This window comes from Artemia sp. Qi Xiang Cuo, chromosome 2 (genome assembly GCF_049724085.1).
Source record: "Artemia sp. Qi Xiang Cuo chromosome 2, ASM4972408v1, whole genome shotgun sequence".
In the NCBI taxonomy this organism is placed as follows: domain Eukaryota; kingdom Metazoa; phylum Arthropoda; class Branchiopoda; order Anostraca; family Artemiidae; genus Artemia; species Artemia sp. Qi Xiang Cuo.
Genome location: NC_142795.1, coordinates 10,795,826 through 10,823,696, shown reverse-complemented (window position 1 = coordinate 10,823,696; position 27,871 = coordinate 10,795,826). Strand labels below are relative to the sequence as shown.

The 27,871-nt window shown below is 35.7% G+C and overlaps 1 protein-coding gene across 1 annotated transcript in view; it reads left to right on the top strand.

Annotated features, from left to right (window-relative positions):
- The window catches only part of S6kII (Ribosomal protein S6 kinase II), a 245,358-nt gene that overhangs the window by 72,755 nt on the left and 144,732 nt on the right, over positions 1 to 27,871 (top strand). The window contains exon 6 of the mRNA XM_089105528.1: positions 21,721 to 21,881. Within this exon, the coding sequence (XP_088961654.1) occupies positions 21,721 to 21,881 (161 nt within the window). The remainder of the gene's footprint in view (positions 1 to 21,720; positions 21,882 to 27,871) is intronic.

The following is a 27,871-nucleotide window of genomic DNA, read 5'->3' as shown; positions in this document are numbered from 1 at the left end:
TTACATAAATAAGAATTTTCCTTTTCAAATAGGGCTTGACATATCAACTGCCAAGGAAAGCCGACTTGTAGTCTTTTTTCACCCTTGCTCAATGCCACTTGTTTTTAAAATTGAAAGCAACCAATATCAAATAGTAAACCGTTACATAAATAAGAATTTTCCTTCTCAAATAGGGCTTGACATATCAACTGCCAAGGAAAGCCGACTTGTAGTCTTTTCTCACCCTTTTTCGATCCTTCTTGCTTTCAAAATTGACTGCAACTAATATTAAAAAGTAATCCGTTAAATAAATAAGAATTTTCCTTTTCAAATAGGGCTTGCCATATCAACTGCCAAGGAAAGCCGACTGGTAGTCTTTTTTCACCCTTGTTCGATACGACTTGCTTTCAAAATTGAAAGCAACCAATATAAAAATGTAAAACGTTACATAAATAAGAATTTTCCTTCTCAAAGAGGGCTTGACATATCAACTGCCAAGGAAAGCCGACTGGTAGTCTTTTCTCACCCTGTTTCGATCCTACTTGCTTTCAAAATTGACAGGAACTAATATTAAAAAGTAAACAGTTACATATATAAGCTTTTTCCTTCTCAAATAGGGATTGACATATCAACTGCCAAGGTAATCCGACTTGTAGTCTTTTTTCACCCTGGCTCGATTCCACTTGCTTTAAAATTTCAAAGCAACCAATATTAGATAGTAGCCTTAACCCGTTACATAAATAAACATTTTTCAAATAGGGCTTGACATATCAATTGCCAAGGTAACCCAACTTGTAGTCTTTTTTCACCCTTGCTCAATGCCACTTGTTTTTAAAATTGAAAGCAACCAATATCAAATAGTAAACCGTTACATAAATAAGAATTTTCCTTCTCAAATAGGGCTTGACATATCAACTGCCAAAATAAGCCGACTTGTATTCTTTTTACACCGTGGTTTGATCCCACGTCAAAATTGAAAGCAACCAATATTAAATAGTAAACCGTTACATAATAAGCATTCTACTTCTCAAATAAGGCTTGACATATCAACTGCCAAGATAAGCCGACTTGTATTCTTTTTTCACCGTGATTTGATCCCACTTTCTTTCAGAATTGAAAGCAACCAATATTAAATAGTAAACCGTTACATAAATAAGCATTTTCCTTCTCAAATCGGGCTTGATATTTTTCTGCCAAGGAAAGCCGACTTGTAGTCTTTTCCCACCCTGTTTCGATCCTACTTGCTTTCAAAATTGACAGGAACTAATATTAAAAAGTAAACCGTTACATAAATAAGAATTTTCGTTTTCAAATAGGGCTTGACATATCAACTGCCAAGGAAAGCCGACTTGTAGTCTTTTCTCACCCTAGTTCGATCCCACTTGCTTTCAAAATTGAAAGCAACCAATATCAAATAGTAAACCGTTACATAAATAAGAATTTTCCTTCTCAAATAGGGCTTGACATATCAACTGCCAAGGAAAGCCGACTTGTAGTCTTTTCACACCCTTTTTCGATCCTACTTGCTTTCAAAATTGACTGGAACTAATATTAAAAAGTAAACCGTTACATAAATAAGAATTTTCGTTTTCAAATAGGGCTTGACATATCAACTGCCAAGGAAAGCCGACTTGTAGTCTTTTCTCACCCTAGTTCGATCCCACTTGCTTTCAAAATTGAAAGCAACCAATATCAAATTGTAAACCGTTAAATAAATAAGAATTTTCCTTCTCAAATAGGGCTTGACATATCAACTGCCAAGGAAAGCCGACTTGTAGTCTTTTCTCACCCTGTTTCGATCCTACTTGCTTTCAAAATTGACAGGAACTAATATTAAAAAGTAAACCGTTACATAAATAAGCATTTTCCTTCTCAAATAGGGCTTGACATTTCAACTGCCAAGGTAAACCGACTTGTAGTCTTTTTTCACCCTGGCTCGATTCCACTTGCTTTAAAAATTCAAAGCAACCAATATTAGATAGTAGCCTTAACCCGTTACATAAATAAACATTTTTCAAATAGGGCTTGACATATCAATTGCCAAGGTAACCCAACTTGTAGTCTTTCTTCACCCTTGCTCAATGCCACTTGTTTTTAAAATTGAAAGCAACCAATATTAAATAGTAAACCGTTACATGATAAGCATTCTCCTTCTCAAATAGGGCTTGACATATCAGCTGCCAAAATAAGCCGACTTGTATTCTTTTTACACCGTGGTTTGATCCCACGTCAAAATTGAAAGCAACCAATATTAAATAGTAAACCGTTACATAATAAGCATTCTCCTTCTCAAATAGGGCTTGACATATCAACTGCCAAGATAAGCCGACTTGTATTCTTTTTTCACCGTGATTTGATCCCACTTTCTTTCAGAATTGAAAGCGACCAATATTAAATAGTAAACCGTTACATAAATAAGCATTTTCCTTCTCAAATCGGGCTTGATATTTTTCTGCCAAGGAAAGCCGACTTGTAGTCTTTTCCCACCCTGTTTCGATCCTACTTGCTTTCAAAATTGACAGGAACTAATATTAAAAAGTAAACCGTTACATAAATAAGAATTTTCGTTTTCAAATAGGGCTTGACATATCAACTGCCAAGGAAAGCCGACTTGTAGTCTTTTCTCACCCTGGTTCGATCCCACTTGCTTTCAAAATTGAAAGCAACCAATATCAAATAGTAAACCGTTACATAAATAAGAATTTTCCTTCTCAAATAGGGCTTGACATATCAACTGCCAAGGAAAGCCGACTTGTAGTCTTTTCCCACCCTTTTTCGATCCTACTTGCTTTCAAAATTGACTGGAACTAATATAAAAAAGTAAACCGTTACATAAATAAGAATTTTCCTTCTCAAATAGGGCTTGACATATCAACTGCCAAGGAAAGCCGACTTGTAGTCTTTTTTCACCCTTGATCGATACCACTTGCTTTCAAAATTGAAAGCAACAAATATAAAAAAGTAAACCGTTAAATAAATAAGAATTTTCCTTCTCAAATAGGGCTTGACATATCAACTGCCAAGGAAAGCCGACTTGTAGTCTTTTCTCACCCTTTTTCGATCCAGCTTGCTTTCAAAATTGACAGGAACTAATATTAAAAAGTAAACCGTTACATAAATAAGCATTTTCCTTCTCAAATAGGGCTTGACATTTCAACTGCCAAGGTAATCCGACCCGTAGTCTTTTTTCACCCTGGCTCGATTCCACTTGCTTTAAAAATTCAAAGCAACCAATATTAGATAGTAGCCTTAACCCGTTACATAAATAAACATTTTTCAAATAGGGCTTGACATATCAATTGCCAAGGTAACCCAACTTGTAGTCTTTCTTCACCCTTGCTCAATGCCACTTGTTTTTAAAATTGAAAGCAACCAATATTGTATAGTAAACCGTTACATGATAAGCATTCTCCTTCTCAAATAGGGCTTGACATATCAGCTGCCAAAATAAGCCGACTTGTATTCTTTTTACACCGTGGTTTGATCCCACGTCAAAATTGAAAGCAACCAATATTAAATAGTAAACCGTTACATAATAAGCATTCTCCTTCTCAAATAGGGCTTGACATATCAACTGCCAAGATAAGCCGACTTGTATTCTTTTTTCACCGTGATTTGATCCCACTTTCTTTCATAATTGAAAGCAACCAATATTAAATAGTAAACGGTTACATAAATAAGCATTTTCCTTCTCAAATAGGGCTTGACATTTCAACTGCCAAGGTAAACCGACTTGTAGCATTTCTCTCCCTTCTTTGATCCTATTTGGTTTCAAAATTGAAAGCATCCCATACTAAATAGTAAACCCTTATATATAAACCTCAGTTATGAACTTGCTTCTGCTGTGTTAACATCTAATTGGTGTTTTCACTCTTGGTATTTGCCAGTCGAAATTCCCTGTGTGTAACTTGAACATTTACAGACCGTGCATGTCCCTGGACTTTCCTAAGTGATATTAGTGACATTGGTTCTTGTTAATTGGATTATAGGATTTGAATTATAGTTCTGAACAGTGAAAGAAATGAGAGGTGAGATTTTTAGTTCCAAATAGCTCATGTCTGACACAAAGGAACCTCCTGAAAACGACATAGATGTTTCACCTTTCCTGCCTTCAAAAAGAAACTTAACTAGAACCCCCCCCAACTCCGATGTCTAAATCAACCACATATCTTAAAGGGACACACGCCCTCAACATCCTTCAAGCTAAAATTACCGGTGAAACCCCTGACAAAAAAAGAAAAAAAATGATGCAATCAGATCACCGCCTGAGGAACCCCAACCCAACATTTTATCATTCTCTGATGAATCCCAACCAACTGAATCGCTACCTTGCTCTCTAGGTCAGCAAAACTATTATATTGTGAACATCAATAAAATCACTGGTCGACCCTTTACTAGAGAGCGGTTAATGTATATTAGAAAGCCTATAGTTTTCCTAGCTAACTCAACTTTTGAAGTAGTTTTCCTAAAAGACGGTCTGATAGATCTTTATTTTACCTCTCACAAGGCCGCAGATTCAGTCCTTTCAAGGTCCAAGGAATTAATCGTTCAGGGTTCCAAAATCTTTGCCACTTCAAAAGAACTAGAAAAGTCCTTTAAATACGTGGTTTATGGTGTTGACACCGGTATACCAATAGAGGAATTTACAACTGAACTAATTGATTCTTCAGGTCATCCGGTCCAACCAACAACAGCCACAAGATTCAGCTTTAAAAATGATGGTAACCTTGTACCCAGTCGCTCAGTGCTCATTGTATGCAAAAATGAGTTGCAAAGAGAAGTTTTTCTGTATGGTATGGCCCTTCGCCATAAGTCCTATAAACCAAAGCCCCTACAATGTGCAGTTTGCCTAGCTCATGGTCATAGCAAAAATAATTGTAAACAGTCACTCTAATTATGTCGAAAATGTGGTAAACCTAGCCACATTACAGAAAATTGCACCGAGAAAGACGCCTACTGTAAAAATTGTAATAATAAGGGGCACACGGCACTTGAGAAGCAGCTTCGTCCGGCCTATCACAAGAGAGCTGAAACCCTCCGAATCTCTGTGAGATTGAACTTGCCCTACTCCATCGTAGCCGCTACAAGCCCTAGACAACCAACTCAAGTCGACCCTTAAATAGCCAAACTGAAATTTTAAAGAACCAGAGGAAAAAGGTACCACTCCCAATAGATAAAGGCTTCTCATTTACCCAATGGTCCACTCAATTTCCTCAACTTGAGGCCAAATCGCAGCCTTCCTCTTCCCAACTTCCAGTTTTATCACATCCACAAGTTATTCATCATCACAATCAAGAATGGCAAAGGTTAGCCACATACCTCGCAGTTTCCCATCTTATCGAGGTTGGCAGTGAACCAGTTGAACTAAGAAATATCATTAAAAAAAAGGCCATTACTACGTTCCTAAGAGAGGAAATCTGGCAAAAAGCTACGGTCCAACTGCTATCAAACAGTTCGTGGTAACGAACTGTAAGTAAGGAGCGACCCGGTAACCGAATGGTAACCGAAACTCTAGAAAACGGGTTTTTGATACCAATAGATACATAGAAAGAATCAGATTTCAATGCTGATTTCAAATATATAACTTTCATCAAGTTTAGTGCTACCCATCAAAAGTTGAGTGCCTGAGAAAATTTGGCTGATTTTCAGAAAAAGGGGGAAAGACGCCCTAAAAGTTATAGAACCTTAATGAAAATCACACCATCATATTCAGCGTATGAGAGAACCACACTGTAGAAGTTTGAAGCTCCTATATAAAAAATGTGAAATTTTGCATTTTTTGCCAGAAGAAAGATCACGGCGTGTTAATTTGTTTTTTTTTTGTTTTTTTTCTCAGGGTAATCGTATCGAACCAGTGGTCCTAGAATATCGTAAGAGGATTCGTTGGATCGGAAATTAAGATTTTTAATTCCCTTTATAAGAGACCAAAAAAAATGGAGGGCAACTAGGCCCCCTCCCACGCTTATTTTTTTCCCAAAGTCACCCGATCAAAATTTTGAGATAGCCATTTTGTTCAGCATGGTCGAAAATATGATAAATATGTCTTTTAGGATTACTTAATCCCCCGAAGTCCCCAGACGGAGGGCTAAAAGTTATGAACATTACCCAATGTTAACATATAGTATTGGTTATTGGGAAGTCTACAGAAGTTTTCAGGAGGTTTTTTTCTGGTAGTGGGAGGGAAGGGTGGGTCGGGGGTTATGTGGGAGGATCTGTCCATGAAGGAAGTTTTTATGGGGGAAGGGAAATTGCCATGAAGGGGGCGCCGGACTTGCCAGCATTATTTATTGGTTATTGGGAAGTTTACAGACATTTTCAGGAAGGATTTTTTTCTGGAGGGGGGGGGGCTATAGGAGGGGGTTACTCTGGAGAATATTTCCGTGGAGGATGTTTCTTTGGGGCAAGGGACATTTCTATGAAGGGGGCGCCGGATTTCCAAACATTATTTAAACAACGATCAGAAATTAAATAAAAAAAACAAGTTTTGTCAACTGAAAGTAAGAAGCAACATTAGAACTTAAAACGAACAGAAATTATAACGCATGTGAGGGGTTCTCCCCCAAGTCAATACCTAGCTCTTTACGCTACAGTTTTTTTTAGTGCTTTCAAAAGAGCTATCTATTCTAATTAAACGACCTTTGTGATTCAGAGGTTTGTGAATCAAAATTTTTTTAACTTTCAACGTAAAGAGCGTGGTATTGACGAAGGGGAGAACCCCCTCATATACGTAATAACATATACGTAATAAATAAAACAATAAAAAAACAAGCGATACGGCTCAATAGTAATCGAAACTTTTAAAAACGGAATTTTAATGTCAATAAATGTATCAAAAGAATGTGTTTATAATGCTTATTCTAAATATATAAATTTTATTAAGTCTAGTAATACTCATCAAAGGCTACGAGCCTGAGAAATTTTACCCGATTTTTTAAAGAGGGGGGAAACGTCCCCTGTAAGTGAAAGAATTTCAATGAAAATCACACCGCCAGATTCAGCGTATCAGAAAACCCTATTACATACGTTCCAAGCTCATATCTGCAAAAATCTGCAACTTTGTATTTTTTGCCAGAAGAAAAATATACGAATATAGAAGTTAGTTACGTAAGTTAATTTGTAAAGACATCCATTTAGCAAAAGAAAAGTAAAATTTTTATGCAAATTTTGTTTACTTATTCAATGACGGTGAGCCAAATAAAAGCTGCATTAACTAAAAAACGATCAGAAATTAAATAAAAAAAACAAGTTTTTTAAACTGAAAGTAAGGAACGACATTAAAACTTAAAACGAACAGAAATTATTCCGTATATGAAAGGGCTGTATCGCTCTTTACGCTAAAGTTTGACTCTGTCTCACATCTTTATTTTTTAAAACAATAAAAAACTTTAGCGTAAAGACCTAGGCGTTGAGGAGGGGGCAGCCCCTTTCATATACGGAATAATTTCTGTTAGTTTTAAGTTTTAATGTCGCTCCTTACTTTCAGTTTAAAAAACTTGTTTTTTTTATTTAATCCTTCAAAGAAGGCATGGAATGTCATTCTAACTCAACATTTTCTCCTATCCCGACTGTTACCAAGTCCCCTAGGAATTTGAAAGAATCACCAGCACTTGAAACGATGATAGAAGCACCAAGCCATAGCAAAAAAAAAAAAAAAAACAAAACAACGAAAAGCCGACCAACACAGTAACACATAAATTGACGACCCGTCACCAATTGTCATTGAGTGAGGGTTATGTTCAAAGAAAAACCCAAGCGAAAAGATACCCAACAAGAATGCCTGACGACTAAGTTATGTGTGGCTTTTCGTTTTTAACTAACTTGTACCTTTCTAATAACATTGCTTTTAATTATTCCGATATAGAAAGTAATATCATGCCAACCTTATAAGCAGCCCCGATGGTACCTTAACTCATGCTAGTTGTAATTACCTTGATATTCTTGATTTTGCTACCAATTTGAAGCCAAAACTTGTCAATAATAATTCCCTTAATGTTCTTTGTTTCAACATCAGAAGCATCCGGGATAAGTGGCTCAAGTTTAAAGATTTAATTTCATTCAATGTTGTCTGCCCTTTTGACACAATAGGATTAACAGAGACATGGCTTTCCGATAATGATGACACTAGTGATTTTTCACTCCCTGGTTACCAAATAATCCATGTGCCCAGGAGATTGACAAAGTGTTCTGGGGTATATCACTTTACATCCGTTCGAATGTAAATTTTACCAGGTTATTAGAATGCGAATCTATTTTCTCTACACAAATAAATCTCAGATGTATTTATTCAATAATTGTTAACATAGTTATCAGCCAAAATTCCTAAATACTCTCCTTATTTTATAAACCTCCACCATTTCCGACCTCATGTTTTTGTAATCTGTTTGATGAATTCTCTAATTTTATTAATCTACCCCATAAAAAGGCAATAGTTCTTGGGGACTTTAATTGTAACCTACTCAATGTTGGTAAAAATATTGAATCTGACACTTTTTTTGAATCGGTAACCGCGAATGGTCTTCTACCCACAATTTTTTTCCCCAGTAGAGTCGATCCTGTGAGATCAACTTCAACAATAATTGATAACATTTTTTTATACACTTCCCTGGGAAATGACCTGTCCTCAAATATAATATGTTCGGATCTGTCAGACCATTTTCCTATTTACTTGTCACTACCTTCACAACCACTACCTCTACACTCTAGAATTAATATCCCAACACCTACTAGAAACTACAGCTCTGCAAATACAAGCAATTTTATCAATTGCCTAAGAGCCACTGACGGGTCCGATGTTTTAAATTGGCGAGAAGTAAATTCTGCCACAAATCATTTTGCGGAAAGGCTAAGTGAGATTATCCATTCAACTTTTCCTATTCTCAATCCTAACCGGAAAACTATCCCTTTATGCCCCTGGATGTCGCATAGCCTCATTGTCTCCTCATATCCTAAAAACAAATTATTTAAGTTAGCCTGTAGGACCAGTAGTGATATTGACCTATCAAATTATAAAAATTATAAAAACTTATGCACTAAACTCATCCGTGAAGCAAAGAAAAGTTATTATTATACAAAAATTCTCAATTGCAAAGGAAATCTGAAAAAGATTTGGTCCACCATTAATGATATACTCTCAAAAAATAGAAAATCAAAGTCTATACCTATTCGCCTTAAAGACACAAATGGTAGATTAATTGACCCTTTACATGCACCTGACGCATTTAATAATTATTTTTCTAATGTTGCTCATACTGATTCCCGCTCCTCCTTACAGGCTGTACGCCCTTGCTTCAATTCTAGATCCATGTTTCTCTGCCCAACTGATAGCAATGAGGTTACTTCAAATCATCGGTTCTCTTCCTAATAGTTTTACACCTGACTGTCTTGGATTAAGTAATAAGCTCCTGAAGACCATATCTCCTTTTGTTTGCGATATTGCCAACCTATCTTTAACCCACGGAGTTTTCCCTGATTTACTAAAGTCAGCCATTGTTATCCCAGTTCTTAAAAAAGCGATCCAACTGAGATAGGTAATTATCGTCCAATCTCAATTCTCCCTGTTATATCCAAAGTGCTCGAGAGAATCATCTTCAGACGTATGTCTCCCTTTCTGTTTGACAGTCAGCACTCTGTTTCCTTGATTTTTCCACACCCATATGGCTTTAGACCGAAATTTTCAACTTCTCATGCTCTAATTGATGCCACACAGTTCATACGCTCACAACTCGACCTTAAAAAAACTGTATTGGGTTTGTTTTTGGATTTTTCTAAGGCATTTAACACGGTAGATTATAGTATTTTAATAAGTAAATTAAATAGTTACGGTATTCATGGTGTTCCCCTCTCTTGGTTTGATTCTTATCCATCTGGAAGGGTACAGAGTGTGAGCTTAGGTAGAGTATCCTCTCAGCCCTTACCTCTTCGGAGGGGTGTCCCACAAGGCTCCGTTCTAGGTCCTATTTTATTTCTCCTATATATCAATGATCTTGTTATGGACCTGGGCCCTTCAGTGTATCCTGTACTATTTGCTGATGACAGCAACTTCTTCATCACTGGCACCAATTTACCATTGGCAATAACCTCTGCCCAAGTCCTTTTGAACAGAGTCCAGGCGTGGTGCCTTACGAATAACATGACCATTAATAGCAAAAAAAGTCAAAAAGTATTATTCAGAGCCCCCTACAACAAAGACGTAATCCAGCCTGTTCTTGGTCTCAAGTACTCCTCTGACGTCCTCCCACAAGTGGAGGTTGCCAAGTTTCTTAGTGTATTAATTGACTCATGCTTGTCATTCTCTAATTATATTTCTTACATCACAGCAGTAACTTTGAGACAAGTAGCTATCATTAACCGTGTGAATTATTTTCTTCCTCCTGACATCCTAGTTACCCTCTATTATTCCTTTATTTTTCCTTACCTTTCTTATTACGGATCAGCTTTGGGAAATACAAACCTGTCTTTGACTAAAAAAACTCAGATTTGCCCAAAACCTTACAATTAAATCCGTTTTTCAGCTTCCCCTTCTATATCCAACCCATGATTTGTATTCAGGTTTTGGCATAGCTCCACTTGATCAAATCATACAAAAACTAAACTTATCGCTTGCTTACTCTGCTTTCCACAATAATCTTCCACCTCAACTACTAACCTATTATAACATTAATAATTCGGAAGCCCACTGTCTCCGTTCATCCAATAGAGCCTTTATAATTCCTAAATGCGTTTCTAGTGCTGCCCAGCAATCTCCCATTTACAAATCCATTATTCAATGGAACAAAATACCCTCCAGTGTTGAACTAGCCACAAGTTTCTGCAAGCTGTATAAAAATGTAACAAAACTTGATAATATAATTTAATCTTTCAATTTTTAACCAATTTGCTTTAATTACCCATGTTTTATTCTTCTATCTTTTTTTTTCTCAGTGTTATTTTAATTTTTTTGTTATTTCTTTGGTACTTAACAAGTTCTCTTCTAGGATCTTTATTGTTATTGATGTTTGTGTTATGTTTTTACTCGAATAAATTGAATTGAATTATAAAAATAAGCATTTTCCTTCTAAAAATGGGCTTGACATATCAACTGCCAAGGTAATTCGACTTGTGGTCTTTTTTCACACTGGTTCGATCCCACGTACTTTCAAAATTGAACGCAACCAATATTAAATACTAAACCGTCACACAAATAAGCAATTTCCTTCTCAAATAGGGCTTGACATATCAACTGCCAAGGTAAACCGACTTGCAATGTTTTTTTCTCCCTGATTCTATCCCACTTGCTTTCAAAATTGAAAGCAACCAATATTGAAGAGTAAACCGTTTCAAAAAAAAGTATTTTCCTTCTCAAATAGGGCTTGACATATCAACTGCCAAGGTAAGCCGACTTGCAGTCTTTTTTCACCCTGGTTCGATCCTACTTGCTTTCAAAATTGAAAGCAACAAATATTAAATTGTAAACGGTTACATAAATAAGCATTTTCTTCTCAAATAGGGCTTGACATTTCAACTGCCAAGGTAAACCGACTCGTAGCATTTTTTCTCCCTGATTCGATCCCACCTGCTTTCAATATTGAAAGCAACCAATATTAAATAGTAAACCGTTACAAAAATAAGCATTTTCCTTCTCAAATAGGGCTTGACATCAATTGCCAAGGTAATCCGACTTGTAGTCTTTTTTAACCCTTGTTGAATCCCACTTGCTCTTAAAATTGAAAGCAACCAATATTAAATAGTAAACCGTTACATAATAAGCATTCTACTTCTCAAATAGGGATTGACATATCAACTGCCAAGATAAGCCGACTTGCATTCTTTTTTCACCGTGGTTTGATCCCATGTCAAAATTGAAAGCAACCAAAATTAAATAGTAAACTGTTACATAATAAGCATTCTACTTCTCAAATAAGGCTTGACATATCAACTGCCAAGATAAGCCGACTTGTATTCTTTTTTCACCGTGGTTTGCTCCCTTGTCAAAATTGAAAACAACCAATATTAAATAGTAAACGGTTACATAAATAAGCATTTTCTTCTCAAATAGGGCTTGACATTTCAACTGCCAAGGTAAACCGACTTGTAGCATTTCTTCACTCTGGTTCTATCCTACTTGCTTTCAGAATTGAAAGCAACCAATATTAAACAGTAAATCATTACATAAATAAGCTCTCTAATTCTAAAATACGGCTTGGCGTATCAACTGCCAAGGTAACCTAACTTGTAGTCTTTTTTAACCTTTGTTGAATACCACTTGATTTCAAAATTGAAAGCGACCAATATTAAATAGTAAACCGTTACATAATAGATGCAGAAATAGATGCAGAAATAGATACAGAAATAGATGCAGAGCCATTGGGGGCGAGGTAAAGACTTCAACGAAGAGCAACGGCAAATATGAAGTAGAATAACCAAAGCCAAACAAATGCCACCATCCTTCAAGCCTAACAAAAAAGCTACTAAAGTAAAAAAACTAAAGATATTATATTTAAATGCTGATTCACTACCAAACAAATTATCAGAATTAAAAGTGGAAATTGCAGCAAAGAACCCAGACATAGCAGCAGTGGTCGAAGCTAAGTCTGAACACTGTCGATATCTCCCAACTTTACCAGAGTTGGCCATCAACGGCTACAAAAGCCACACCTTGAACATAGATCAAGCAGAAGGTCGGGGAATTATTTGCTACGTCTTAGACAATTTATCAGTCCAGAAAGTGTCATCAAAAACAAATGGACAGGAAATTATTTGGCTTCAGATATCAAACACAAACCAAGTAACTCTAAATTTGGCTGTAGCATAAAGAAGTCCAAATAGCACAGCCGTGAATGACCAAGTACTCTTTAAAGATATTCACGCTATATGTCAAAGATTAACAGAACCAACTCTCATAATTGGAGATTTCAATTACCCTAACATAAATTGGGACCTTCCACACCTCCTAGAGCATAGCGGGTCACCCTCACAGAGGGAATTTCTGAAGATAGTGAACGATAATTACCTAGAACAGCTTATTAAAAAACCAACAAGAATCCGAGGAAGCGACAAGACAACATTACAGGACCTAGTTCTATGCAGTAATACGGAACTAATGAAAGAATTTACTATAGGACCTCCCGTTGGAAAATCAGACGACGCTAAAATTTACATAGAGGTGATAGTAAGTCTCGAAACTATGAGGAAAAAAGAGAGCTGGATGTATTCAAAAAGCGGCTACAATGCCATGCGAACAGAGCAAGAAGTTCTCAAATGGATTGAAATACTAAATAACACAGTTCTAGTGGATGGCATGTACAGAAAGTTTGCATTATTAATAATAGACCTCACAAATAAGTTTGTACCAATATTCAAAATTTTTAAACGACCGCCTCTTAAACGAGACATCCTTGACCTAATAAAAACCAAGCGGCAAGCCTGGGAGACGCTCAAGCAGACTGATACAGAAATTAATCGTAGAAATTATCGCAGAATCGCCAACAAAGTCAGGAAAGCCACTAGACAAGAAGAAAGCGAAAAGGAGAAGAAAGTAGCCAAAAACTCAAAGATCAACCCCAAGGCGTTTTGGAACTTCGTGAACTCAAAAAGAAAAGAACAGCCGGTTATTCTCGATCTTAGAAACTCAGCAACAAATTTAACAATCAGTGACTCAATAGCTCAATAGCTCAATAACTCAATAGCTAAAGCCAACCTACTAAATCAGCAGTTTTCCACAGTTTTCACAACAGAGAGGGACAAAGATGAAAGTCAAGAGGACTAGTCACAGGCAAATTTGAAGAAATAGAACTGACAATACAAATGGTCTACAAAAAACTAAAAAATCCAAACCCTTACAAATCAGAAGGTCCAGATGGCCTACATCCTAGAGTGCTCAAAGAGCTGGCACAAGAAATTGCAGCGCCATTGCACTACATTTTTGTCAAGTCGCTACAAACAGGGAACCTGCCTGATACATGGAAGCAAGCAACAGTGATACCCCTCTTCAAAAAAGCAAGCAAATCAGATCCAAGCAATAACAGACCTATCAGTTTAACCTGTATCACATGCAAAATACTAGAATCTTTACTCCACGATAATATATTACAGTACCTACTCGAAAGGAGCCTCATTTCACCCGCACAGTTTGGATTTCTCGAGAAAAGATCAGGAGACAGCCAGCTACTTGTCGCTACAAACGCCTAGAGAAAAAATATGGATAGTAGGATGCAGGTAGATATTTTATCCTTAGATCTCAGAAAAGCCTTTGATAAAGTCTTACAAAGTCAACTTCTTCGAAAACTACAGTCTATCGGTGTTGGTGATATTATTCTAAAGTGGGTTCTCAACTTTCTGAAAGGAAGATCTCAGCGAGTGAAACTGGAGGGATATCTTAGCAGCAATGAGACAAATATCACAAGTGGAGTAGTTCAAGGTAGTATTCTGGGGCCTTTACTATTCAATATTTACATAAATGATCTCCCAAATAACATAGATTCAGAGATACTGCTTTATGCAGATGACACGAAAATCTTTCGCGCAATAACAAGCTTTAAAGATACAGAAATACTACAGCAAGACTTAAACAAAATAGCAGAATGGATGAAAAAATGGAGCATGGAAGTGAATACAGAAAAAAGTTGTCATATTCGGCTAGGCCCAAAACACATTTCTCGGCACTACTGCTTTGAAGGACAACAGATACCTATACAAGAAGAAGCTCGAGACTTGGGAGTGACAATAGACAGTGACATGACTTTCATCAAGCACTACGAGTCAATCATCTCTAAGTCATCACAAGTCTTGGGAATTATTCGAAGAAATTTCTCTCTTACTGACTCAACACTGTTTTCTATACTCTTCAAATCGTTAGTGAGACCAATGATCGAATACGGTCATACAACAACCAGACCATTTTTTCAAAAAGACAGCAATGCAATAGAAAAAATCCAAAGGAGGGCCACTAAATTTGTTCAATCACTTAGAGACTTATCATACCAAGACCGTTTGAAAAAAATGTCGCTCCCAAGCCTCTCATACTGATTTTTGAGAGGAGATCTTATTGAAGTATATAAAATATGCAACAGATACTACGACAACATCCCTCCAGAAGAGATAATAACATTCAAGAATAATAACCTGAGAGGTCATAAGTTTAAGCTAACTGAAGAACTTTCAGAAGAGATGTTGGGAGATGGGCATTCAGCAACCGTATTGTCTCCGAGTGGACCGCACTACCATCAGCCACTGTTAATTCAGATTCAGTCAATGCATTTAAGAACAAGATTGACAATCATTATAGTGATAAAGCATTTGATTATTTAAATTTTTGTAGATAGAGGCGCAAGCCTGTTTTCGCAATATATTATTATTATTATTAAGCATTTTGCTCTCAAACAGGGCTTGACATTTCAACTGCAAAGGTAAACTGACTTGTAGCGTTTTTTCTCCCTGGTTCGATCCCACTTGCTTTCAAAATTGAAAGCAACCCATATTAAATAGTAAACCGTTACCGTAAACGGTTTTAAAAAAAGTATTTGCCTTCTCAAATAGGGCTTGACATATCAACTGCCAAGGTAAGCCGACTTGTAGTCTTTTTTCACCCCGGTTCGATCCCACTTACTTTCAAAATTGGAAGATACCAATATTAAATAGTAGCCTGTTACATAAATAAGCATTTTCCTTCTCAAATAGGGCTTGACATACCAACTGCCAAGGTTAGCCGACTTGTAGTCTTTTTTTACCCTGGTTCGATCCCACTTGCTTTCAAAATTGATAGAAACCAATATTAAAAAGTAACCTGTTACATAAATAAGCATTTTCCTTCTTAAATAGGGCTTGACATAACAACTGACAAGGAAAGCCGACTTGTAGTCTTTTTTAACCCTTGTTGAATCCCACTTGTTTGAAAGCAAGTGAAAGCGACCAATATTAAATAGTAAACCACATAAATAAGCATTTGCCTGCTCAAATAGGGCTTGACATATCAACTGCCAAGATATGCCTACTTGTAGTCTTTTTTTACCCCGGTTCGATCCCACTTGCTTTCAAAATTAGAAGCAACTAATATTAAACAGTAGACTGTCACATAAATAAGCATTTTCCCTCTCAAATACGGCTTGGAATATCAACTGCCAAGATAAGCCGACTTGTATTCCTTTTTCACCTTGGTTTGATCCCACGTCAAAATTGAAAGCAACCAATATTAAATAGTAAACTGTTACATAATAAGCATTATCCTTCTCAAATAGGGCTTGACATATCAACTGCCAAGATAAACTGACTTGTATTCTTTTTTCACCGTGGTTTGATCCCATGTCAAAATTGAAAGCAACCAATATTAAATAGTAAACGGTTACATAAATAAGCATTTTCTTCTCAAATAGGGCTTGACATTTGAACTGCCAAGGTAAACCGACTTGTAGCATTTTTTCTCCCTGGTTCGATCCCACTTGCTTTCAAAATTGAAAGCAACCAATATTAAATAGTAAACCGTTACAAAAATAAGCATTTTCCTTCTCAAATAGAGCTTGACATCAATTGACAAGGTAACTCGACTTGTAGTCTTTTTTAACCATTGTTGAATCCCACTTGCTTTCAAAATTGAAAGCGACCAATATTAAACATCAAACCGTTACATAAATAAGCATTTTCCTTTTCAAATAGGGTTTGACATTTCAACTGCCAAAGTAAACCGACTTGTAGCATTTATTCTCCCTGGTTCGATCCCAGTTGCTTTAAAAATTGAAAGCAACCAATATTAAATAGTAAACCGTCACATAAATAAGCACTTTCCTTCTCAAATAGGGCTTGACATATCAACTGCAAAGGTAACCCGACTTGTAGTCTTTTTTAACCCTTGTTGAATCCCACTTGATTTCAAAATTGAAAGCGACCAATATTAAATAGTAAACCGTTACACAAATAAGCATTTTCCTTCTCAAATAGGGCTTGAAATATCAACTGCTAAGATAAGACTACTTGTAGTCTTATTTTCACCCTGGTTCGATTCCACTTGCTTTCAAAATTGAAAGGAACCAATACCAAATAGTAACCCGTTACATAAATAAGCATTTTCCTTCTGAAATAGGGCTTGGCATATCAACTGCCAAGGTAAGCCGGCTTGTAGTCTTTTTTCACCCTGGTTTCATCCTCCTTGCTTTCAAAACTGAAAGGAACCAATATTAAAAAGTAAACCGTTACATAAATAAGCATTTTCCTTCTCAAATAGGGCTTGACATATCAACTGCCAAGATAAACTGACTTGTATTCTTTTTTCACCGTGGTTTGATCCCATGTCAAAATTGAAAGCAACCAATATTAAATAGTAAACGGTTACATAAATAAGCATTTTCTTCTCAAATAGGGCTTGACATTTGAACTGCCAAGGTAAACCGACTTGTAGCATTTTTTCTCCCTTGTGCGATCCCACTTGCTTTCAAAATTGAAAGCAACCAATATTAAATAGTAAACCGTTACAAAAATAAGCATTTTCCTTCTTAAATGGAGCTTGACATCAATTGCCAAGGTAACTCGACTTGTAGTCTTTTTTAACCCTTGTTGAATCCCACTTGCTTTCAAAATTGAAAGCGACCAATATTAAATATCAAACCATTACATAAATAAGCATTTTCCTTCTCAAATAGGGCTTGACATTTCAACTGCCAAGGCACTTTCCTTCTCAAATAGGGCTTGACATATCAACTGCCAAGGTAACCCGACTTGTAGTCTTTTTAACCCTTGTTGAATCCCACTTGCTTTCAAAATTGAAAGCGACCAATATTAAATAGTAAACCATTACACAAATAAGCATTTTCCCTCTCAAATAGGGCTTGAAATATCAACTGCTAAGGTAAGCCGACTTGTAGTCTTATTTTCACCCTGGTTCGATTCCACTTGCTTTCAAAATTGAAAGGAACCAATACCAAATAGTAACCCGCTACATAAATAAGCATTTTCCTTCTCAAATGGAGCTTGACATCAATTGCCAAGGTAACTCGACTTGTAGTCTTTTTTAACCCTTGTTGAATCCCACTTGCTTTCAAAATTGAAAGCGACGAATATTAAATATCAAACCATTACATAAATAAGCATTTTCCTTCTCAAATAGGGCTTGACATTTCAACTGCTTAGGTAAACCGACTTGTAGCCTTTTTTCTCCCTGGTTCGATCCGACTTGCTTTCAAAATTTAAAGCAACCAATATTAAATAGTAAACCGTCACATAAATAAGCACTTTCCTTCTCAAATAGGGCTTGGCATACCAACTGCCAAGGTACGCCGGCTTGTAGTCTTTTTTCACCCTGGTTCGATCCTACTTGCTTTCAAAACTGAAAGGAACCAATAATAAAAAGTAAACCGTCACATAAATAAGCACTCTCATTCTCAAATAGGGCTTGGCGTATCAACTGCCCAGGTAACCCGACTTGTAGTCTTTTTTAACCTTTGTTGAATCCCACTTAATTTCAAAATTGAAAGCGACCAATATTAATTAGTAAACCATTACATAAATAAGCATTTTCCTGCTCAAATAGGGCTTGACATAACAACTGACAAGGAAAGCCGACTTGTAGTCTTTTTTCATCCTGGTTCGATCCCACTTGCTTTCAGAATTGAAAGCAACCAATATTAAATAGTAAACCGTCACATAAATAAGCACTTTACTTCTCAAATAAGACTTGGCATATCAACTGCCAAGGTAAACCGACTTGTAGCGTTTCTTCTCCCTGGTTCGATCCTACTTGCTTTCAAAATTGAAAGAAACCAATATTAAATAGTAAACAGTTGGATAAATAAGCATTTTCCTTCTCAAAAAAGGCTTGACACATAAACTGCCAAGATAAGCCGACTTGTGGTCTTTTTTCACCCTGGTTCGATCCCACTTGTTTTCAAAATTGAAAACAACCAATATTAAATAGTAAACCGTAAAAAGAAAACACTTTCCTTCTCAAATAGGGCTTGACATATCAACTGCCAAGGTAAGCCGACTTGTAGTCTTTTCACCCTGGTTCGATCCCACTTGCTTTCAAAATTGAAAGCAACCAATATTAAATAGTAAAAGGTTACATAAATAAGCATTTTTTTTCTCAAGTAGGGCTTGACATTTCAGTTGCCAAGGTAAACCAACCTATAGCGTTTTTTCTCCTTGGTTCGCTCCCACTTGCTTTCAAAATTGGAAGCAACCAATATTAAATAGTAAACAGTTGCATAAATAAGCATTTTCCTTCTCAAAAAGGGCTTGACACATAAACTGCCAAGGTAAGCCGACTTGTGGTCTTTTTTCACCCTGGTTCGATCCCACTTGCTTTCAAAATTGAAAAGAACCATATTAAATAGTAAACCGTTACAAAAAAAAACAACAAAAAACATTTTCCTTCTCAAATAGGGCTTGACATATCAACTGCCAAGGTAAGCCGACTTGTGGACTTTTTTACCCTGGTTCGATCCCACTTACTTTCAAAATTGAAAAAAAAACATATTAAATAGTAAACCGTTACAAAAAAAAAAACAAAAAAAAAAAACATTTTCCTTCTCAAATAGGGCTTGACATATTAACTCCCAAGGTAAGCCGACTTGTGGTCTTTTTTCACCCCGGTTCGATCCCACTTGCTTTCAAAATTGAAAGAAACCAATATTAAATAGTAACCCGTTACGTAAAAAAGCATTTTCCTTCTCAAATAAGGCTTGTCATACCAACGGCCAAGATTAAGCTGACTTGTAGTTTCTTTTTCCCTGGTTCGATCCCGCTTTCTATGGCTGTGATGAAAAAAACAAGGTCGAGATTGCTTAGAGACGTTTCCAAACGGGGTAGGAAGAGATCATAAAAAGGGATTTAATGGACATCGGAAGTTTGTGGGAAGGGATAAAGTGTGAAGCTTTGAATAGAATGGGATGAACGAGGAGCGTGCGAAGCTTGTTTTCCTCAGTTGACTTGTTGCTGCAGTGAATTGTTTGTAGTAGTAAAAATAGTAAAAATAGTCTAAGTAATAAAATTTCAAGTCCCGGTTTAATACCTAACTTCGAAACAGCACTCGGTGTTTAAGCAAGGAATAAACGGTACCTGTTAATTAAACGAAGCACACTCAAGATTTACGCTTAGGTTATATCTCAGAAGACCGGTTTCATAGCCACAAAGATAGTGACAGGTGATAGAATGCATTGGACTTGTATAATCTGGGCTATATATTTGCACATTAAGAGGGGTTGGGGTTATCATATGTTAGGTTAGGGGTGCCGTCCAAATACTTTATCCCCCCCTAATGTGCAAATATATCACCCAAATTATATAACTGCATAAACTAAAATCTATATGAAGGTTATATTTCATTAGGATTAACCTAACTTCACTTCTTGGGGTGTGTTTCGTTTAATAGATAAGTACCTAATAAACTATACTTAATGTCTTATTAAGAGGGTCTAGTCTTGGAGGAGCATACGTGCGCATAAAGAGGGTAAGTGAAGGAAGATGGGTCTATTAGACCGACCATGCTCCCTGTAAAGCATATAAAGTTAAAGAATTAGAATAGCCCTTTTTTTGTGACCCATCCCTACAATAAATTTTTTTTATCTACCTCCCCGCTAATGGTTGAATCTGTCTGTACCCATGGGATGTCGTTATCCATTCTAGCTTTATCTTGATGTATTTTATTATATTGATTTAAACTGCCATATGAAATGTTATCTAGGATTTGGTTATCGTAGAGCAAATGATTTTTTTTTCTCTTTTCACCCTTTGGCTTGTGCCCATAGGTCATAGGTAACTGTAGAGTATTTTCTAAAAGTTATTTAACACCTTTTAGTTCAATTATGTCAATTATGTTGTCTTTGCAGCAAGGTAAAAAGAATGGATTTAGTTTTTGTTCTTTCAAAATAGCGCGCATTCTATTATTAAGCTTTTAAAGGAGTAATAATCTTTGAGGATAATATTTCAAAGGGCCTTATTCTTGCGGATCTTTTTAGCTTCGTTTTTCCTTAGTAGGTTGGATTATTTAAGTGATTTTCCGTCAAAGCTCAGGTTTCTTTTAACATTACTAAAAATAGACTAATAGACCTATTTATATGTCTCTTCCACCTACCTATTTCTATACGCTGTGTTAAAAAAGAAAGGAAAAAAAAATGCACGAGATTAATTGTAAAAAGTTTTCTGTCACTATAGTTCTGCCATGACCAATTTTATGGTATGACAGTGAGTATTACGAAAAGAGTATGACACAAACTGGCACTAGTGTCGAAACAAAAACCTTCAACGTCATCTAGTATTTGATTTTGTTCCTTTTTTAGCCCGACCGTAACTGCTGCTATGTTGTCTTTTTGATTACTTTAAACTGCAGGCAAGGATAAGGAAAACAAAAACTTTGTAAACAGTAGGCCTACCAACTGGAAGTCAATTAGCCTGTTTTACCGTACCTGTAAATTTTGTTAAGTTAACCTAGGCCAAATTTGTGCAGACTTGATTTTTACCTAAAATAATTTTCCAAAACCAAAAAGCTACAGATTAATAATCACTTAAAGAGAAAATTTAGCTTTAGTACTGCATCATTGTACATTAACTTTATCATTTCCTAGTTTTCTTTGAATTTTCTTCTTTTTTGATGAATTCGGCTGACACTATTATCCGATCCTTATTGTAACCTGTATCTTCACATTTTGACTTAGCAAAGTTTCAACCCTTATAAGTTGCCCATCTTTTAGGGCTGACCGTTTTACCCTTTTTACCGACTGGGTATGAAGTTATCTGAAACCGAAACTAATTATGTACTCCTCAACTCTATATATTTTTCAGTTCGTGACCGCTTACGGACAAAAATGGAGAGAGACATCTTGGCAGAAGTTAGGCATCCTTTTATTGTTAAACTTCACTATGCTTTTCAAACCGAAGGAAAGGTGTACTTGATATTGGATTTTCTCAGAGGTGGTGACCTCTTTCATAGACTCTCAAGAGAGGTAAGTTGCAGAAAGCAAAGACCTTAGAATATTATAGACATGCACCATATTCGATGGGTATGCCGCTACTGTTTATGGAGAGTAAGTGACTAAACACAAAAAAAACAAAAAAAAAGAAATGGAAATATCAAAAGAAGAAGAAACATACCCTTAAACGAATTTGTTTGTAATTATACCTTATAACTGTACTTATAACTGATTCTTTTGAGAATTTGTGAATGCTTAAAATATCGATTTTGCTGTTTTAAATTGTGCATTTTCCCGCCTGCTAACTGAATCCTCTTCTAATTTAACGCACCCAAAAATTTATTTGAATGATTTACTAAAATAAGCCTGACGGTATTCTACTTTGATTTTTATAGACAACCCAATAAATTTATTCAAGAATAAACTAAACAGTAAATTTAAATAATAAAAGATGAATGCGTCATCATATTTTCCACACATGGTTTTATGACTGGGAATGCAGGAAAGAAGAAATTGAAAAAATGCTGCCAGTCATTCAGTTACCCCTCAAAAACCAAGACAAAGGGGCGTGCCATGCACAGTAAAGAATTCCAACGCAATCCAAACTTGGCCCAGAAACATTGACCACGAGGGGGTGAAGAAAAAGAAAGAGGAAATAACGTAAAAAAGAAACAGAAGAAAATTAATCACTTAATAGTAAATGTTATACGTTTTCTGAAATTACCAAACGAGTGACATTTTTTGGCTGACTCTGACGGAGTATTTCGGACAGAATGAAAGGTAGTTAGGGGAGGGGGTCTTTTAGTGACAAAGTGAGTTTGATCTCAGCTTTGTAGTACGTGACCCAAATTCCGAACCTAGCTGTAGAAGCACACCGCAGGGCTCTGTATTTGATTTTGGTGATGAGATTATGCGAAGCATCTCCACACTAATCCAAATAATAATAATGATAAGATGAAAGCAGTCAGAGGGGAGGGGAGGGTGAAGTCCAGTCTGACTGGTGATTCGAATGGTATTCGAATTTGGCGGTGAAGCTGCTTGAAAATAAAAATAGATCGAGCGTTGGCGAAGATCCAAAAATTCGTGAGAGGGAAGCTTATACTGAGTCATCTGATTTTTTACTGTTTTGCCTGCTTTTCCATGAAGACGAGTGAGAGGCTTATATGTAGATTTTTATGGGATTAGCTAACACTAGAAACATTAATAGCAAAATCTGGTTACATCTTTGGGTTTTGCTACGACCAGCACGGAAGCTAATAACAATAATAATAATAATAATTTATTTATGTTCTCCATACATACATGGATGTACACAGAGGAGTATAGGAAATAAATGAAAAGAAAACTGAAAAATACAAAATTACACTTCTAACGAAAAGGACGACAAAAAGTAGCTCTTAATACTCAAATAAATAGCTTATGATGGTTCATTAGTGCATAACACTAAAAACAGTCATAAAACGTAATGCATAAACACTCATACATAACGCATAAATAGCTGTTTTATTAAAGCAATGGCGGCAAAAATATTTTTCCATTAAAAGAGACAATTAAGGGGAAAATTTATTATATTTTCAGTAGATCGTCTAAGAAATCGGTCGTATTGTTGATCCAGTTTAACAGTAATATCAAATATTCCGAATTTTCGTATAATATACCTATTTTGAACCATAGTGGAATTACTGCTACTACTAACTACTAACAAATCACACCAGCACCAAGCCGCCTGAGGCCAACACAGCAACGCACGCTCCTCCTCCATCCCAATCTGTTCAAAGCCTCCCTTTTTACATCCTCCCACAAAGTTCCCATTTGCTTTAAATCTTTCTTTATGACGTCCTCCCAACCCAGACGAGGACGACTTTCTTTCCGTTTAGCCCTAGACGGTTGGCCGAAAATAACAATCTTCGGCAATCTGTCATCCTTCATCCGTACAACGTGCCCTAGCCACCTCAACCTTTCTTTCATTATAGCCATAGAGAGTGGTATTGAACCGCATTTTTCGTACAGCCTATTGTTTGAAATACGGTCAGTTGGCCAGGTACCCAGAACAATCCTTAGCAATTTCTCTGGAAAACATCTACCAAATCTTCATCCGCGTTTTGGAGCGCCCATGCTTCAGAGCCATTTTTGACCACTGTCATCACTGTAGCTTTTAATATTCTAATCTTGGTTTGGAGACTTATCTTCCTATTATTTTAAAAGTTTTTTTTAGGTGTGAAAAAACACCCTGAGCCTTGGCTATTATACTTTTAACATTTTCACTGCTCCGACCATCTTTACTAATAATACTACCAATGTAAGTGAAGCTGCCCACCTGATCAATCTTTTCATCACCCAACGTCACCTTTTCATCTTCACTTATTTCTAGCCTTAGTGACTTCGTCTTCTTAACATTAACTTTTAAACCTATTCTAGCACCCTGAACTCGCAAAACCTCTAAAAGTTCATTCATTTTGCACACACTCTTCATCTAGGATGCTTAAATCGTCAGCATAATCTAAGTCCAGGAGACTTTTTCCTCCCCATTTGGTTCTGTGGTCTCCCATTGCCTTTCCTGTGCTCCTTAACACAAAGTCCATCAAAATAATCTATATAAAGGGGGATAGAACAAAACCCTCCTTAACTCCTGATTTAATGCAAAACCAGCCATTTCCTACCTTAACCGCAGCAGTGTTATTCTCGTACATAGCACTAATCACTTTAATGTATTTGTCTGGTATGCCATACAAGGATAAAACCTTCAGTAAAGCTCTCCTATCAACAGAATCGAACGCTTGCTCATAATCTACAAAACTAAGGACCAAAGGTGTTTGACAACTCAGGCACTTCTCAATTATTAGCCTAAGAGTGAAAATTTGGGCAACACATCCTCTACCTTTTCTAAAACCGCATTGTTCTTCTCTTAAAACCTTGTCTACGGCATCTCTCAGTCTAAAAAGTATCATATTACTAAGTTTTTACTACCTACAGAGACCAGACTAATGCCTCGATAATTACCTAACTCACTTTTATCACCTTTCTTATAAAGTGGCATAATTAAGGTTTTCCTAAAATCTTTAGGTACTTCCCCTATTTCAAAAATAATATTCCTAACCTTCAGTAGCTTATTTCTAACCTCAGAGCCTTCATATTTAAGAAACTGATTTACCACCCTATCAGCATCTGGAACCTTATTATTCTTCAATCCTTTTAATACTGTCGCTAATTATTCCTCACAAAACAAATCTTCCTTCACATCCAAGATATCACAAACTTTTTCATTTTCCTCTATATTTTATCCTGCTATCTCGGTTTACCAAATTCTCAAAATGTTCTGCCCATCTCTCTTTAATTCTTTCCTTGTCGCTAATTGTGGCCCCATTCCTATCTTTAACTGGGCCAAGTCTGGATTGACTACTCCTTCTCAATTTTTTAACATACCAGTACAATATTTTACCATTATGCTGTCTAGTTGTATCATCCAGATCCTCGGCAATTTTATCCATGGCCTCCACTTCACACCTCCTCAGTTCATATTTTAATGCTTTCTCCACTTTCTTTACATTCCTTTTGTTTTCGTATGATCTATCACTCAGATAACTCTTGTACAAGTCCCTTCTTCTTTCTATTAAATATAAACTTTTTTAGTTATATTCTTAGCTGCACTCCTAGCTTTCTTCCCTAAGACACCTTCAGCAGCTTCACAAATTATTTTTCTAAAATTATTCCCACCATCTTCCACATTATCAAATTTTAAATGTTCAAGTTTAGTATTCAACTGTTCCTGCAAAGTTTTTCTCAAATTCTCATCCTGGAGTCTACCAACATCATAATTTCCCGGGAGGTAGTTACCCTTCTGAAATTTCAGCTTTAAATTAACGCTAGACGCTACAAGATAGTGATCTTTACTTTTAACATCAATAACAGCACTTCTATATACCCTAATATCTTGTATTGATCCTGCCAGTCTTCGGTTTATTATAACATAATCAATAAGATTAGGTGTCTTACCATCACGTGAATATCATGTTAACTTATGAGCTATTTTATGACCAAACTCCGTATTGGTTATAATTGGATTGTTATAGATACAAAATTGCAAAAGTCTGTATCCATTACTGTTTTCTTTTCCTACACCAAATTTACCTAGGCTAGGATATCATCTATCCCTATTTCTACCGACCTGGGCGTTAAAATCTCCTAGTAAAAACATCATATTTCTGCCTGGGACCCTGTCTATTTGCTCCTGTAACTGTAAGTAAAATTCATCTGAGTCACTAGCATCTCCGTCAGTCGGTTCTACAAGGGCATAAACTACTATAACTGATACCCTGAACTTATTATTCATAAAATGAGCAATTAGTATTCTATTATTAATACCTTCCCAGCCTAAACAAAGACACTTTTTATCACTTTTACTTAAAAACTTCAAAAATGGAACAATGAAAAATACATGAGGTGTAAACATGGAATTATAAATTATAGGAAGTGTTTGTTTATCAAAACAACCTTTCACCCTGACTAGCAGGGCATAAGTTTTCCTAAGTTTTCCCAGTACTGACGATAACACCAACTCCCGCGTAGCTTTAATTGTCGGGCCAAAAGGCAAGCCAAGGTATTTAATGGAATCATTGTTAAAAATATTAAGTGTACTACTTGTCTTGATACTAATATATTAGAACCTCATTGGAATTCATTTGAGGCCACTCAATCAGAGAGCCTACTTATCAAATCTTAGCTGCATATAAAAAAGCAATTAGTTCTAATCTCGGGGTTCAATTCCGGTGATGAAATTTTACGAAAGTGTCTCCATAAAAATCCAAACAAGAAGGAGTAACCTGAGCGTTACCTAAATCTTATCGAGAATGACAGTTACCACAATAAAAGTAGACCGTTAGCAAAATAACCGTTAACATAACCGTTAAAATAACAAAATGACTGTTAACAAAACAAATAACAAAATAAATCTTGGAAAACTATGTGGAAATTTTTCATCACACCTATATTTAACAGCAATTTCAACCAAATATTATGATTCATAAGTGAAAGATCCTTGAGGAGAACCCCTTTAAAAGCCACATAAGATAATTTTGCATATGAAACTAAAATATCTTGTTGAGATTATTCCTGTCCAATCCGGATGATAACTGATGTTGTTTTATCTGATCTTCCTATTTTATAAAAACCTCTTACGCATACCGAACCAAACGTGTAGAAGTGGAGAAGGGAAACTGAACATGAATTATTGATTTCTGACATAATTTTCCCTGCCTTATCGTGAAGATTAGTACTGGGATTTAACACAAAATCAAAAGTGCCACCTGGAAAAATATGTTGGAGTTTTCTCTTTACACCTATATTCATTGAAAGTTTCAGCCGAACTAATATGAATCTTAAATGATGGATACTGGGCGTAGAAAACTCTGCTTAAAAATCATACAGCATTATGAAATTTACAACTAAAATGTGCGTTTTAGGTTCTTCCTTTGCAATCCGGAACGTAAATGACGTTCTTAGGTCAGATATCTCTACCTTAGAAAAACTTTTGAAACATGTTGAACCGAATGCGCAGAATTCGGGAAGGAAAACTGACCATGGGATTCTCATATAATTTTCCTTGCCTTTTTTTTTTATCAAGATGCGTGACAGAATTCAATAGCAAAGTAAATATATATATATATATATATATATATATATATATATATATATATATATATATATATATATATATATATATATATATATATATATATATATATATATATATATATATATATATATATATATATATATATATATATATATATATATATGTATATATATATATATATATATATATATATATATATATATATATATATACATATATATATATATATATATATATATATATATATATATATATATATATATATATATATATATATATATATATATATATATATATATATATATATATATATATATATATATATATATATATATATATATATATATATATATATATATATATATAATTAAAATATACAGTCGAGCTATTT